This window comes from Acomys minous, assembly GCF_964271855.1.
Source record: "Acomys minous genome assembly, chromosome: 1".
NCBI classification, from domain to species: Eukaryota; Metazoa; Chordata; class Mammalia; order Rodentia; family Muridae; genus Acomys; species Acomys minous.
In genome coordinates, this window is record NC_140483.1 from 157,561,206 (window position 1) to 157,577,327 (window position 16,122).

Sequence of the window (16,122 nt, forward strand, 5' to 3'; positions counted from 1 at the left end):
CTTTTACTTACTCACAGTATCCTCTCCCCTGGAAAAGTCCTCCCCACCATGCATTGCTTCTTGAGAGAGATATAGCTGCCTCCTAACAGGAGTTCTTTTCAAAGTAGTCTAAAATTAAGCTGATGATCCCCCCACTATGTTCATGCAGCACCAGACCCCTCAGAGCAGAACACGATGCAGTCAAAGTTTACATATAACCCTCCTGCTTCATTCACTGGGAACTGAGTCCTAAGGACCCAGCTTCAATTCATCCAGTGCCTTTGGATTTAGCTTAGTATCTGGCATGTAATTTGTGGGATTAGTAAATAGAAAAATAAATGAATGAAAGAAAGGTATATTTCTTATGAGATAGTTTTATTTCTTAAGAATTGACATGTCACAGAACTCTCCTATTCTTCAGAGCCCGGCAGACTTTAATGGACTTTTCCTCTTACCTAAAGAGGGACGTTACATGGCTCAGAGTGGTGGTGACCCTAAAGCTGTGATATGAGTGTACAATTCCTGAATGTGAGAAAAAAACAGGGATGGGAACTACCTTTGTCTCCTAATCCAAACAATGGCCTTGTTACTAAGCTAAGTTCCAGGAAGCTACAGAGGGCCTTCTAAGTATCTGTCTTTAAAGCCTCTTTGACCCTTATATTATCTACATGAAAGAAGGAGTTAGGTGCAAGCATGCCTTTCCTTCCCCAGCCCTCTGCTAACAGTAGCCCAAACTCTTGAGGACTTTCAGTTCATTGAGTGGTCCTTTAGATTACCTGTAGGACTCTCAGATAACCCCAAATTGAGCGGCTTTTGAATATCAAGCACAGTCCTGGGCCAGCTTCCTTTGGGGGAGAAAACCTAATTAACTAGTAGTTAAAAAGAACGGCAGGCATGCCACCCCCCAGGCAGAGAATTCAAAAGGAAGTGGGTAACTCAGTAAATAGCGCTGCTTTAAGGGGCATTTAAGCCAATGCCCTTTGTTAAGGAAATTGATGGCTTTGTAAGTACTGTGTCTGAAGGGAGTGCTTGAGCTGAAGGCCCCCAGCGCGCCTCGTAAATTCCCTAATGGACTGTGGGCCTGCAGTCTGGGCCCGGCATGTTCAATCATTTGCCAACAAAAACTCAGATTCCCCTTTTAGCCAAGTTATTGAACCTATGCAGTCTAAGTGCAGCACGAGGCCTTAAGGGCTGAGAGTTTTCTTCAGGAAAACGGAGGCTACTGATCTGTTACGGTAGATTTTTCTCCCAAGTGCTAGATTCGTGGGATGGGTGCTTGTAGTTGGTCTTGTCATTTCGTTTTCCTAACATCTGGAAAGTTAGTCGTTATTTCAACAGTTTCTTGATAAGGAAAATGACTTGGAACTGAAGGCTCTTGATCATTACAAAGAGGTTTCCACAGGTACCTCAGACTTGGGAGCCCCCAAGTGACACAAAATCACAGCACAGCCCCCACAGAAACGGGTCTGCCTGTCACACAAAATACCCTTCTCTTCTGTATCCATATCCTTTTCCAAAAGATACAAAAGATGCAGAAGTAGCGTGCAGGCAAGTTTTAATTTTAAAATCAAGCTAGTACGGATTGGAGCCTTGATTCTGCCAGTTTACTTCTTCGAACCTTAATTTCCCTGTTGTAACAATGGGATAAAGATAGCGGTCACTACAAAGAGATCGACTAGGATTAAGCAATTGTGGGTATTTGAAACATTTAACTAAGAGTCTGGCACTTAGCAAACCGTTCCCTTATTTACTTAGCAAATGTACTAAATGTGCTTTAATTGGCCAAGTAAGGGATGCTATAGAAATATAACAAGGGGTGGCAACTAGCTTTTCTCCAGAAGGAACACCAGATAAGGTTTCCAGAAGGTATGCCTGGTTAAGCTATGAATGAAAGATAAATGAGGCCAGTCATAGGAAAAGCACCTGGGACATTAAACATAGCCCCCTGTCCAGGTGGAGAGGTGAGGCTGTGAGGGTGGACATGGTCCCTCAAGGAGAAGGCCCAGTATCAATCTGCCTGGCTCAGAGAATGGGAAGGCATTAACGGTGAGAATACGGCAGAAATAACTAGGGACAGGATCCCACCTGGCAATTATCACCAAGTCTGTCAGAAAATAGGAGATGCATATAATTCAGGGTCTGAGGCAGCTGATTACATTTTCAGGCCCACTGAAGCTTGAAAGACAGCTTTCTCCCACGTCCTTCTGAGCCCCCTCCTTTTCAAATTAGATATTTGGGTACGTGAATGAATACTGCTTAGTGGAAGATGTTCATTCTTGACCTCATTCTCTGACTACAGTACAGCTCCTTGTAGCCCAGAATTGGGCTATTAAGGCATGGTCCACCCAGCTAGGACCAGAGGGTACATCTCTGGCCTAGTGTTCTGGAATCAGTCGCTAGCAATGCAGTCTGCAATCTCTTGTTTTTGTTTAGACAAGCCCTTCTTACAGTTGGTGGAAACTGACCTCAGAGTAACCATGGCTTCTTGGAAGCTGTTTTGAACATGAAAAGTCATGATGACCCTTATTGTTTCTGACCAAAAAGGGGAATGGTTTTGATTTCTATGTCCAAATGTGCCAGTTTACTCCTTAGATTTAGGACCAATATTCCCTTCTCTTCTCACTCCCTCTTGTCTTTCTTCTCCTTTTTTAGTGAAAGAATGCAAAGACATATATACAATGCCTTTAAGAATAAAATTATTTTAAAAATAAATACACAAATTCTAATTGACTTAAAAATCCTATTCTAAAGCCTGAATATTGTCCTGCATGGCATATAAGGAAGAAAAAACTTACTAAGTAGTGATTCTTGCCTCCCTCCTGGCTCTTAATCTTTGAACACTGCAATATGTCTTACTGGATTGCAAATGGAGGACGCCATGACTTGAATGCCTCATTCTCTTGGACTTTTCTGAACCATATGGCAGGAGGATGGTCTTTGAGGGAAGCCAGACCAATCAGGGTCCTGGATGGGAGGGGCCCGTGTTGATACTCTGGCTACTGTACTACATAGGGACCCTAAGCACACTGCAGTCACCTCAGTCATGACCAGCTTTGCCAGAGTAAAGTTAATGGCTTGATTTTATGTGGTACTCTGACTCATGCTCCAGTCCTTTGCCCACTGGTACAGAGAACATCAGTTTATTCAGAAGCTTCTGTTGGCTGGAATCTCCAGGATGCTGTAACAGAATGATGTGTTCCTTGTTTTACTAGATTGAGGAAGATACACATACTTGTTTATATTTATATTTGCAAGCATGGCCATTCACTATGCTCACATAGATGAAATTCTCAATGACCAATTTTTGTCAGACATTGTGTTTTCTTAATATTTATGCAATGATCCTTTACTACCAAGTCAGGACCCTCACTGCTCCATTAATTAACTGTGCTGTATTGGATGAGATACTTAGCTTTTCTAAATCTTAGTTCCTGCATTTGTGAATAGGATGTGCATAAGCTGTCTAATTACTGAAGACCTTTTCAGTGTAAGACCTTTATTTGTTCATATGTATGTATATGCAGATGGTCTTCTGTGTCTAGAATTTGGACATAATGGTGACTAAACTACATGTCCTTCTATATTCATGGAACAGCTGCTCTTTTAGAGAAAATTGAATGATACAATAAAAAAATTGAAGAGTCAAGTTAACGTTATGAGAGGAGTATAGTAGACTAGTGGTAGAGAGAAGCCAACGTTAATGTTGTATTTGGGGGATGTGTTTAGATAATCCTTCAGTGAGTAGGTAAGTGGTTATAGTAAGACATAACCAATGAAATGGAAAAGCAATTTGGTGTTTTGGAGGAGAGTTCAGGGTAGTATTTGCCATAAGAAAATGTAAAAATATTACTTAAAAATTTTGACATCTTTAAGTATTTTCTGTAGTATTATTGTATCAGATCTTTACAGTCAATTTCCACAATAGATAAGAAAAGTAATGTTGCTTTAAATTAATAACAAAACAAAAAGAAGAATGAATGGAAAGATGATATGTTATTAGTCAAGAGGACTTTAAGGCAGAGACAAAGCTTTCCAGGATTTTATTTTCTTGTTTCAGATTTCATACTGAAAAAAATACTGACTTGAGGATTTAAGGGTTAACAGAATCAAGAACTAAATAAACTTCAGAGTATAATATTTGAAGATTATAAAGCTTTTTGATCTAACTTGTTTACTCTGCAAAAGGGAAGACTGCAGCCCAAAAAGAAAAGCCTGTTCACATTCAGAGTAGACGAGTCCCCTTTCTCTTTGTCCTTCCTTCCTTCCTTCCTTCCTTCCTTCTTTCCTTCCTTCCTAGATTCAGGAAGTGCAGGGGCTGTAAGAGAGCTCAGAAGTCATGCAGACACAGCTCCTCAGTTGTACTGAGGAGGAAAAGGAGGCCTCCCTCGCTCCCTCCATCCATCCCTCTATCCATCCATCCATCCCTCTATCCATCCATCCCTCCCTCCATCCATCCATCCCTCCGTTGTCCTTTTTGCTCCCTTCTTCCCCTGCAGTTTTCTTCATTCCTTCTCCCCTCCTGCTGCCTCATCTGTCTTCCTTTCCTCTCCCTTTTCCTTTTTCTTTATGTGGTGATAAGATCACATCCAAACCACTGAGAGTCACAAGTCTATTTCTAGTGTGCTGTCTTTTGTTACCCTTTTTGAACCATTTTTGCATAGTTTGTGCATATCAATATTTAGCCTTCTCCCCCTCACTTGTTAGCTTGGGTTATCTAAACCAAATTTCATTTTGCTATTTCCTGTTGCTAATTTTAGAGGTCTTGGCCTTAGAGGTATCATTTGTTCTTATGCTCACATTTATTTCATTGCTACTAACAATTCATATGGTATGAATTGTCCCCATTCTCTCACATCCTGAGATATAATTCGAGTCCCAAAAAGATGTAGACAGAAAATTATTTTGGACTTTGAATATTTGGGGCTATTAGATGTGTTGTCATTTATTCAGACCTCTATCTTTCTATAATCTTTTCAGGCTATTTAAATAAATATACTAAATTCAAGGTGATGTCAAGACACCTTCAATTCTAATTCAGATGGCTGCCAAATCTCTTTATTAAATTTCAGTACAATATGTATTCCCATTTCTGTCCAGATATTATATTTCTTTTCAAAATTGCAAAAGGCAGAAAATAGAAGAGTATTCAGAACATATGGTGAAACCCAAGGCACCACATTACTGGTGCTAGAGAGTTACACGTTGCAATTAATATTTGCCAGGGCTTGCCCCAGACATTCATTTAAAACTTCTCTTAATGTTGTTATGTAGAATAATCTGTTGAAAAACTTGAAATCAGATTTGGGATTCATTTTGTTAATTTTGTTGTTGTTGGTTTGGTTGTAGACAGTGTCCTGCTACATATAGCCAAGTGTCAGAAGTTTTGTCGGCTTGACAAATGTACACACATATGGGAGGAGAGGGGTCTCAGTTGAGGAATGGCTTCCATCATACTGGCTTGTGTGTATGGCTATGGGCCTATTTTCCTAATTCCTAATTGGTATAGGATGGCCCATCTTGCTGTGGGCAGTACCATCCTTGGGTAGGTGATATTGGGCTGTATTATGAAAGCTACCTAAGCATGAACCAAGAAACAATCCAGTAAACAGCATGCCTCTATGGTCACTGGTTCAGTTCCTATCTCTAGGTCCTGCCTTGAGTTCTTACTCTGAAGTTCCTCAATGACAGACTGTGATCTGGAAGTATAAGCCATACAAACCCTTCCTTTTCGCTTTTGCTCAGAATATGTTATCACATCAAGAGAAACCAGAATAGGAAACTCAGGTAGGACCCAAATTCATAATTCTCCTTGTATGGCCTTGTATGTGCTTAGATTTCAGGTAAACGATTATACGTGGTTTGCTGAGACAACTTTAAAATAATTGATTATGGCAATTACAAAACTCTACAAGAACCTTATTAATCATTTACTGAGTTTCTGCTATAAGACTGGCAGTATCCTAAGTACCAAGGATGTGATATGAATAAGCTGGAGCCAGTCTAGAGCTCAGAATCAAGACATATAGATATAACATCTATTTATTATTAAATAGTAACCACATAATATGACCAGGCAGTTTTACAGGTCCTAAAAATAAAAAGTGCACTTCTGTGAAACTTGTAAGGATCTAGGGAATAGTAACACATAAAAATATTCTATAAAAATGTTTTGTGTGATCCTGGGGGATCATATCAAGGCCTCGAACATGGTAGGCAAACATTGTACCACTGACCTACATCTCAACCCTCAAACTTTGGATTTATTAATATTATGAATGCTGTGGAGGAAATCAACCATGTACTTACTAGAGGAGTATAGTACTGTTCTTTGGATTGACTCTTTACTAATGAAGAGATCACAAGAAGAGCAAGGAAAATAAATGTGAATGTCTAGTTTAAGTTCCTAAAACAGTGATAATTTGAAATAAAGTATTTTTGCGTGAAAAAAATGGCAGTCTATGTGGATATATGTATGCATGCATGTATAGATGGAGGGATGGGTAGATGAATGGGTAGATGGGTAGATGGATGTGTGGATGGATGGATAGATGGGTAGATGGATGTGTGGATGGATGGATAGATGGGTAGATGGATGTGTGGATGGATGGATAGATGGGTAGATGGATGTGTGGATGGATGGATAGATGCGTAGATGGATGGATAGGTAGGAGAACCTGTGAGTAGGAGGGATAGTAAAAGGAGACAATCACATAAAACTGTCTGTTAGGTCATGATATAAATTTTAGGTTTTATTGTATATGATAAGATGGGAAACCACTGGAAAATTTTATGTGGGAATGTATTGTTTCAAGATGAACATTGTAACTATGTTCAAAGGGAAAAATAGTCAGGAAACATACAAAAGACGGTAGTACAAGAATGGTGAAGGCTTAGGCCAGGATGGTGGCCATGAGGCAGAATGCATTTATTTGGCATACCCCAGGCAAAGGAGCCAAAGGATGTGCTTATGTCCTGCATGTGATGTGGCAAGGTAGGGTGAAAACCAAATAGGGAAGATAATGGAGAAGGTTGGGGTTTGGCCTCTGCTGCCAGAATGTTTATATTCTAGCATGGAGAAAGGGGACATGTTGTGAAACTAATGTTCTTGTTGGTCCTGGGAGGACGTGAATTTGACCATATGGTTAGTAGAACTTCCATTGTAGGCCAGTGGAACTGGGAAAGAATTCATATGTAAATCCACATAGGTGAGGGCAATTATTGGCAGACATGTTTTAAATTTTTTATTTAAATGTTAGGATGGATCAGAAAATGTAGGAGGAAAAACTTCCCAGACTTAGCCGTGAAGTCCCAAAGTATTTAGTAGAATGATGGTAGAGACCGTAGATGAAGGTAGGTGTGAAATGCAATGTGATAGAAGGAGCTAGCATGGTTTGGTAGCATGGAGGAGGGAGAGGGGTTTAGCAGAATTAAGGGATGGAGAGAAAATGCAAGAAGGAAGGAGGAGAAAGGAAGAGAGAAGAAAGCACAGAAGAGGAGACAAAAGGAGAGAGGAGAGAGGAGACATTTCAAGTGGAAAGAGTGGAGTCATACTTCATGTACCTCGAGGAAATCTAGTGAAAGAAAGATGCTGGTGTCATGATTGCTTTCAGCAACACTGAGGTTACTGGTGACCTGACTATGGTGGAGTATTGAGTACAGAAGCCAGATCTGAGACAAAAAAAAAAAAAAAAAGAAAAAGAAAAAAAAAAAGAATGAATAATAGGGTGGAAATTTGATAGAATGGGAAGAGATTCTTTTTAATAAATTTTACTATAAATCAAAAGTAAAATTTGAGGTGTTAGGAATAACAATGAGATATGGAACGAGAAGTTTTGCATTTTATTTATTTAAAAGCTTTGTATTCAATTTATTTTTAAATATTGAAGACATAAACTGTGCTCTTCCTACTGATCTGTGGGAAAGGAAAGAATGATGCGGGAAAATAAGAGCTAGTCAGAGCTGAAAAGATAGGACTCTAATAGAGTGGCTGGTGAGGTGTCCTTGAACTGGAGACACAGACTGGAAACCAGGCTTTCAGGTGCTCTGAAGAGTGAGTCCTGGAGAAGAAGTATAGAGATGTGCCTGAAACTGAGGGTAAACCAGGAAGTTGAGTCTGGACTAGGAAAGGACTTAAAAGCTACATAAGGATATCCAAATGATGTAGGCATCAATGACATGTTTCAAACATAGTGAAATTCACACTGGATAGTCACATTTACTAATTGCTGTATGAGAAGGATCTGAAATGGGAGAGACCTAAAGCTTGGTCTGAGGTTCCTGTGAGGGCTAAGTATAAAGAGTTAAGAGGGACTGCCCCAAGTGTCCTCCATTGTGCGTCTGTGTGAGGTTAGACAGACATGGGTTGCTTCCATTTCTATTTTGTTCAGCTTGCTGGAGGATGTTCAGCTGTCACCATAGAATAGGGGAAGATATTTCAGGTTCATATTGGCTTTGGCCAGCCCTTGAGGAAACCGGAGACCAACATGAGCTCCTCAGATTCCCCTTGATTTCTGAATAAAATTATATAGGGTCAGTGATGTGGGCCTGACATAAAGGTTTTTTTAAAAAGTCAACTTTAAATTGAGATATTACTGCTCCAGAAGAAACAGACTACCATATCCTTCTTGAGCAGGTCCCCAACCTTCCATCATGTAAATTACTGGAGCTTAAAGCATCACTACTTCCTCCTTTCCAAGACACCATTATTTGGACCAAAAGATCGCACACTTTGGCATCTTTGTTGCTGTTGGTTTTCTTGGAATGAATTATTATTTGACATCATGTTTGTTGTGCTTAGATCCATTCTTAAAGAAAAAGCTGAGCTTAAAAATACTATTTCATGGGATGGAGAGATGACTCAGAGGTTAAGAGGACTGACTGCTTTTCCAGAGGGCCTGAATTGAATTCCCAGCAAGCACATGGTGGCTCCGAATCATCTATAATGTCATATGATGCCATCTTCTGGCCTGCAGGTATACCTGGAGGCAGAACACTGTATATATAATAATAAATAAATCTTTAAAAATGTTTAAAATACTAGGGCTGGAGATATGTTTCAGAGGTTAAGAGCACTGGCTTCTCTTCCAAAGGTACTGAATTCAATTCCCAGCAACTACGTGGTGGCTCACAACTATCTATAATGAGATCTGGTGACCGCTTCTGGTATGCAGGGGTACATGCAAGCAGAGCACTGTATATGTAATAAATAAATAAATAAATAAATAAATAAATAAATAAATAAATCTTTAAAAAAACATTTAAAATACTATTTCTTCTTGTTCTTAAGGAAATAGGGGGGAAATAGTAATTATTACATGGAAAGAAAGCATTAGAATGCCAATCATTCTTCCCTCCACTGAAAATAGACACAGGCAATGTCTCAAAAGCTGTGCTGTCTTTTTAAACAACTGTTTAGAAATACCACCCATTGCAGAGCAGCGTGCATTGGAATCATTTCTTCTTTGTTATATCCTAGATCAAGGCTATCACTTATGTCCATAGTTCTCCACCATTCCATCTGCAGGTGGTTCTTACAGTTTTTTTAACCAGGGTGGAAGACTGACAACTCCAATAAGTTTTCAGACTACTTAGTCCATGCCAATGGAAACCATGAAAACATCTACAGATGCCTCAAAAGTAATACTGCAACTTGTCAAAGATGGTATCCTATTTTATTTCCATAATTGAATACTCCACTGATGGCACAGTCTCTAAAAAGGGCATCATTGTTACTAGAAGCTCAAGAAAAAGTATTCTAGCTCTGTCCCTATTGAATGTTTTCCAAGAAGCTTCAGCAACTGGCTGCAACCATGCGCATTTGAAAACTTGATTTCAATTTGTTTCTGGACAGTTTCATGCATGTATAGAGTGTTTTGTAGAGCTGGAGAATGGCTTAACACTTAAGCTGAGACTGCTTTTGTAGAGGATTGGGGCTTCTAGAACCCATGTTAGATGGCTCACAACGGCTCAGAGGTCCAGTTTGAGAAGATCCATTGCCCCCTGGACTCCATGCAGGCACAAACATGTAAATAAAAACTGAGAAAAAAATCCTTTTAAAACTGCATTAGGATGCTCTCTCTCCCCTCTCACATCTTTATATCCTTTTCAGCCCTATCCAATACCAGTACACTTTTCTTTTTTTGGGGGGGGGAGGTAACACACTTTTTTCACAGAGCTGTCACACAGTGTGTGACCATCCTCAGAGGCAGGCGTGGGAAACCAGTCACTCAGCTACAGCAGGAAGCTGGAGGTCTCTGCCTGATAGCTTTTGATGTCTTTGAATGTGGCAGGTGGTCAAGCGCCTTTCCCAGAGTAGGCCAACGAAGACAAGTCCAGTTTGGTGTTTAAAGCCTCAATCAGCTCCCTGGCCAGCAGCTCGTGCAGAGACACGCCATCGTGGGAGTACACCCAGTTCTTACCTGTCCAGTCATAGCACTTGGGGCCACTGGAAGGAGAAGATAACCAGATTTGCTTATTTGGGGTCGGCTTGTTGATCACATAGGTCCCCAGATCCCCACCCAGCTTAATGGTGAGCACGCCGCCCCCAAAGGAGACGTCATTAGTGACCCTATCACTTAGGAATGCCTGCTCCAGGTCCTTAAGCCCTGAGGAGTTAGCATGAGATTTAGAAAGCTGAAATGTCATATATAACATTAATCAATAATCTGAGTCAGATCATTAGATAGCTTGAATCCAGGGTTCTGATTTCAAGAGGAGGAACTTTTCACAATAGATTTACTCTAGTGTTTGCTTAGATTTTAATAAGAAGCAATCACACTGCTCTAGACTTGGCCTTCAAAGTGGGTGTAACAATCTCTGCCTATCTCAAAGATGGTCCTATCGTGTGCTTCAGTGATGCTGGGGCAAAGTAGTTCATTTTGACCTTCCATACTGATAAGACCTGAACATGAAATCTACGCAAGCCCAACGAGCTGCCTGTGCACATACAGAAGGTCCATCTGCCTCAAACTCATGAAACTCATTTCCTCCAAATGGGATAGAAAGTTTTTGCCTTGTAAAAACTCAGTGAGGCAAGGTTGACTTTGTTCCCATCAAGTGTTCTTTCTGGGTGGACAGATTCCTAAATGCGCTATCACATATATACGAATGAATCTGAAATGGTGAATTCCTCTTTGGTAGGAGAAGATGGGATTAAATTGAGAGATCAGACTGCCTAGGTAAGGTCCACTCTAAACCAGTTCCTGTTTGTGTCTCACTCGGTTCTTGTTCCTTCATCCTATGATATAATTAAAAAAAAAATTGCAAAGAGTCTCAATAGGAATGTGCACCTCAGGAATTCTCTAGTTCAGTCATTCATATATTCATTCAACAAATACTAGTCCAAGTTGGCTGGGGTTTTTAGTGCTCATTATGTCTCTATCTCTGTCTCTGTCTCTGTCTCTGTCTCTGTCTCTGTCTCTGTCTCTGTCTCTGTCTCTGTGTCTCTGTGTTTGTCTCTCTGTTTCTGTCTCTCTCTGTCTCTGTCTTCCTCTTCTCTTATCTCTACCTCTGTCTCACTCAACATTCACAATATCCCTTCCCACTTCCAGTGGAGAATATTTGAGTATAAATTTCACCTGGCTACTGGACAGGAGGTATAATGGCAGGGTGATCATTTGTCCTTGCTGTAGACTTCAAATTCTGCACAATAACCTGCTTGCTGCCCAACATAAAGCATTCAAGGAACACTAAGTGAATTGATGTAATGAAAACAAAAAGCCCAGTTTGTTTTATTGTTCTGTTGCTGCTGTCTTTGTTTTTCCTGGCTGCGCATTTGTATTCCATTCCGTACCCTGTTCTTTTTGGTGCTGGAGGCAGAGGGAGTGGGGAAGGAGAGAGAATTCCCCAGACAAAACACTGGCAGATGGAGTGGAGGGGCTCCCCTAGGACACTGGTAGCAAGAGAAACTAAATAGCAGAGTCCAAGGATGTTATTTTTAAAAGACTCACAATAGCTTTGTCAGCATAATGTTGGAGAAGAGACAAGACATATTCATTTTCCCTCTTTTTTCCCTCTCTCTCCTTCTCCCTCTTTTCCTCCCTTCTTCCTTCTGTCTCTCTCATTCATTCAATCTTGCTCTTGCTTTCTCTCCTCTCCATTCCTCTTCCTTTCTCTTCAAGGTTTTTCTGTAACATTTATTTGTTTAATGGAATAAAATGGGATGCCAGGGTGCTTGTGTGGAAGTTAGATGTGGCCTGGAGGTTCTTTCCTTCTTTCCTGTGAGTCCCAAGGATTGAATTCAGATCATCAGACCTGATGTCAAGAGTCTTCCCTTACAGAACCATCTCTGAACCTCTTTCTCTACCTTTTGAGTCTTGGGGCCTACCAGTCTACTGACCATTTTACTATCTAGCTGTGTAGCTCTTCTTTTGCTCAGGTCTGTCCTCCACTCTCAGATTATGGTTCAATTCAAACAGATTTATTGTGATTTTAAGTCTAAACATAAAGGAGTAAGCTTTTAAAAGAACTTACTTTTAGTCCAGTTCTCTGCTATTCTGAGAGACATCTTTGCCTTGAATAAATTGAGTCTTCTTAGAAGGTAGATGTAATATAATCTTATTATAATTTCTTCCTATCTGCTTTCACATGGGAAGAAAAGAAACGTGATACTGAAGTTAGTGAACCTTATAGTCTTATTCTTAAGAGGTCCTGTTTATCATTCTGTAAGTAGTGAGTATAAATGGCTCTCTTCTATGCATAAAGAATCTTGCTCCCACTTCTCACCCTCATAGCAGCTGTCTCTGTGGTCTAGAGTTGGACATCATAACTTCCTGCAGTCCCATTCACTGGTCTTGGATTTATGATTATTTGCCCTTGGGTTGGGCCTAAAGTTTTATTGTATCTAAACTGACTATGATCCCTGGTCATTGTGAGGCTGTGAGAAGTGCTGACTGTGTCTTCTTTCAATGTTGGAAGTACCTGATATACTGGTTACTGGAGCTCTCAGCTGGCTTACACCCATCCTCCAATAATTAAATTATAATGAATTGACTTATTCTGGCACAGTTGATAGTATTTTACTGTGTAGACTGTCTGCAGGAATAAACAAGGAATTTTTGGAACTTGGAAGGGGCTCAACATTCTGCTGCTTCTGAATTCAATAACTCCCTTTACAGATAACAACATAAAAATTCAAGTCCTTTCCCTCTATGACCCTAGACTTTTTCTAGAAGGTAGAATGTTTGAAAGTATTTCAAGTAAGTATTGATTTAACAAGATGATTTAAATTCAGCCACTTAGAAATGAATTGACCCTTTAGAAGAAGCACATTTTTCTTGTCATGATTATTTTAGAATGTACAAGGTATATTTATGTTCATTTCCAGTACCTTCTTCAGAGTTATGGTCCATTATTTTGGAGTAAATATTAGATGGATGACCTATATCAAGACATAAACTAAGAGTGATCCTATGCCTAATTTTCCTGGGGCATTCAGATTTCCATGTGCCTATTGCTCAGACAGAATTTCTAATAGCATGGTTTTTTTTCTCTTAAAGTGTTATAGTTTGGATGATAAATTATACAGTGGGTCTCAGGTTCTAGGTAAAGAAAACTGGTTGAGATGTCTAGAACCTTTCAGTACAGCTACATCATGAGGATCTAGAGTCTGAACAGTATAATGGGTGTTAAAGTAGAGATTTTAATAAAACAGGCACTTTATACAGAGGGGATTGGCTGCTTAGCTTTGCCTAGAAGCCCTGGAGGCTAGTTTAGAAGAACTGACTCTAGCTTTGAAAAGGTGACAGGATGATCTCTTGGTGATAACCACCCAGGTTTCTCCCTGTATTGCTCTATATTGAATACATATGTCATATCCTCTTGGATGACTCCTCTGATGCTAGTCCTTACAACCAAGTGAGCATTGATGCCACCAGCCATAGGTTTTGACTACACCAATAAACAAAGCAACAACAACAAAAAACAAGACATAAATTACCAAACAGGCAGGAGTTTGATCACGTGGCGTTTCACCGAGAATCTTAAGGTGTCATTTAAGCCTGTAGGAGCATTAGGCTGGGCTCCTGCAGTCCCAGCATGCCAGCTGCCTCATTTTCTTTGATGATCAAGCACAGAGAAAAAAAAAGAGAGAGTCTATTAAAACACAGAAATTTAGGTTCTGGCCTGAGATTGAATTTGGGTTGTTCTTTGTGCAAAATTGAAATCCTCTTTGGAGTTAAATAAACTCAGGTTGGATAACATGCAGAGAACCTGCAAAGTGAGTTGGGTTCCTAGCTCTAGCACTAACATATTATGTAACTTGTGCAAGCTATTAAAGACATATGACATCTCAGTTTCTTTAATTAGAAAAATTAAATTGTAACTACAATAATGATACCTTCATCAAATTGTGATTGAGTTTCACTTATTTTGTTGTGCGTCAGGCAACAGACCCACACAGATGAGATCTATCCTCATGGCATATTCTAGGTGTGCAGTGAGATATGTCCACCATGAGCAAATTTTCATCATGCATAATTAAAACCCATGGCCACTGCACACAATTTCCTTTCCCTGACCTCCAGTGCAATGTGGATGTTGCATTTCTGGGCTCAGTTTCTATATTTTTTATTCCTTCTGAAAATGGATTCATGCAGCATTGTGCTTCATTTACTCAGGACAATAGATGCCAGTTTCATATAAGCCATTGTGTATGGCAGTACTTCCTTTGATTTTTTTTTTCCCCTTAAGGTTGAAGAAGAGTATCCCAATGTGACTAAAGACAATAGGTTCAACAGAGCTTCTGGTTTGGAAGGTCTATTCCACAGTGTCTCTGATTGCTAAGACCAAAGAACAAATATTCACATATTAACCCTCTTTCTATGTTCATCTCCCACAGATGAACCCAGCCGGTGCTATTTCCATGATGGGGATGGGATGTGTGAAGAGTTTGAACAAAAAACTAGCATTAAAGACTGTGGCGTCTACACGCCTCAGGGCTTCCTGGACCAGTGGGCATCTAACGCTTCAGTATCCCATCAAGACCAGCAATGCCCAGGTTGGGTTGTTATTGGACAGCCAGCGGCATCTCAGGTAAGTTCCTGCCCATGCAGGGCTACTGCTGGTGGCTCCCTGAATCCCTGCTGTGGGTCTCATGTGCATACTGTAAGCACAGTGTTATAGGACAGCTCCACCCGAGACTATTTTTAGCCAACTGTGATAACAGCATCTCTTCAGTCCCATTGGTTAAGAATAAGGCATGAGGCAGTGAAGGGGAGGGAATGCAAGCATCATGGGAATAAGAATTTTCCCCTATGACCTTCTTATTATGACCCAAATATGGGTTTTGAATATACCATTGGAATTCAATGGGAGTAATAACAAATTTATTTGGAAAATTTTAGGATTTATTTGTTTGTTTTTGACAGGGACTCTCAACTTGTCTGCTTACTGAATTAATGGCAACCCTATCACAGACTTGGTGTATGCTGTATAGTCTTTCCACCATCTTGGATTCCACTCCCCCTGCCCTGTCTCCCCACACTTTCTAGTTTAGCTTGATACCCTCCAGGGATGTTACCAGTTCTAAGAAGCTGTGACTCACTCCATGATCCCTTAATGAACTATTTATATGGCATGGTTCTCCCACAGGGTATTGATAGCCTAATAGAGGGAGGCAGAGTTTTGGGGCTACCAGAGCTTGTGTGATCCTACGATAGCTGTGCTTCCCCAGAGCCCCCTTTGCAATTATCCTGCTGAGAAAACACCTGCCTTCTTCTGAGACTCCAATTTCCCAGAGACACAACTCCGTTTCTGACTGCCCAGCACAGTGGCCATTTCTGAATCTAGCCTGCCTCCTGGCCTTGCAGATGAGGCAGGATTCTCAGTCATCCCGCTCTAATACTGCTTCGTTATTTCAATTGTGTTGCTGATGGGGGCGGGGGGTACAGGTGGAATTTAGGTGAATGAGAATTAGTACCCTGGGCTGGGGTCAAAAGAGAACTATGGTGTAATGCGGTGTAAGGTAGCACCTCCCATCTTTTCTTCTCTATTTGATCATCAGTTTACCTGTCCTATGTAAGTTCACATTATTCAATTTTTTACTTATTTGCACATATGAGTGGATGCCCTCGGGAGAGTGGAAAGGTGTGGGTACCCAGGATCATTCCTTGGCTTTTGTCATGTGTAGTGCCAGCCTGGCAAAGA

The 16,122-nt window shown here is 40.4% G+C and overlaps 1 protein-coding gene across 1 annotated transcript in view; it reads left to right on the plus strand.

Moving 5' to 3' along the window:
• PAPPA (pappalysin 1) overlaps window positions 1-16,122 on the plus strand; it is a gene marked incomplete at its 5' end in the record, with an annotated part of 252,028 nt that overhangs the window by 137,991 nt on the left and 97,915 nt on the right. The window contains one exon of the mRNA XM_084793333.1: window positions 14,816-15,009. Within this exon, the coding sequence (XP_084649459.1) occupies window positions 14,816-15,009 (194 nt within the window). The remainder of the gene's footprint in view (window positions 1-14,815; window positions 15,010-16,122) is intronic.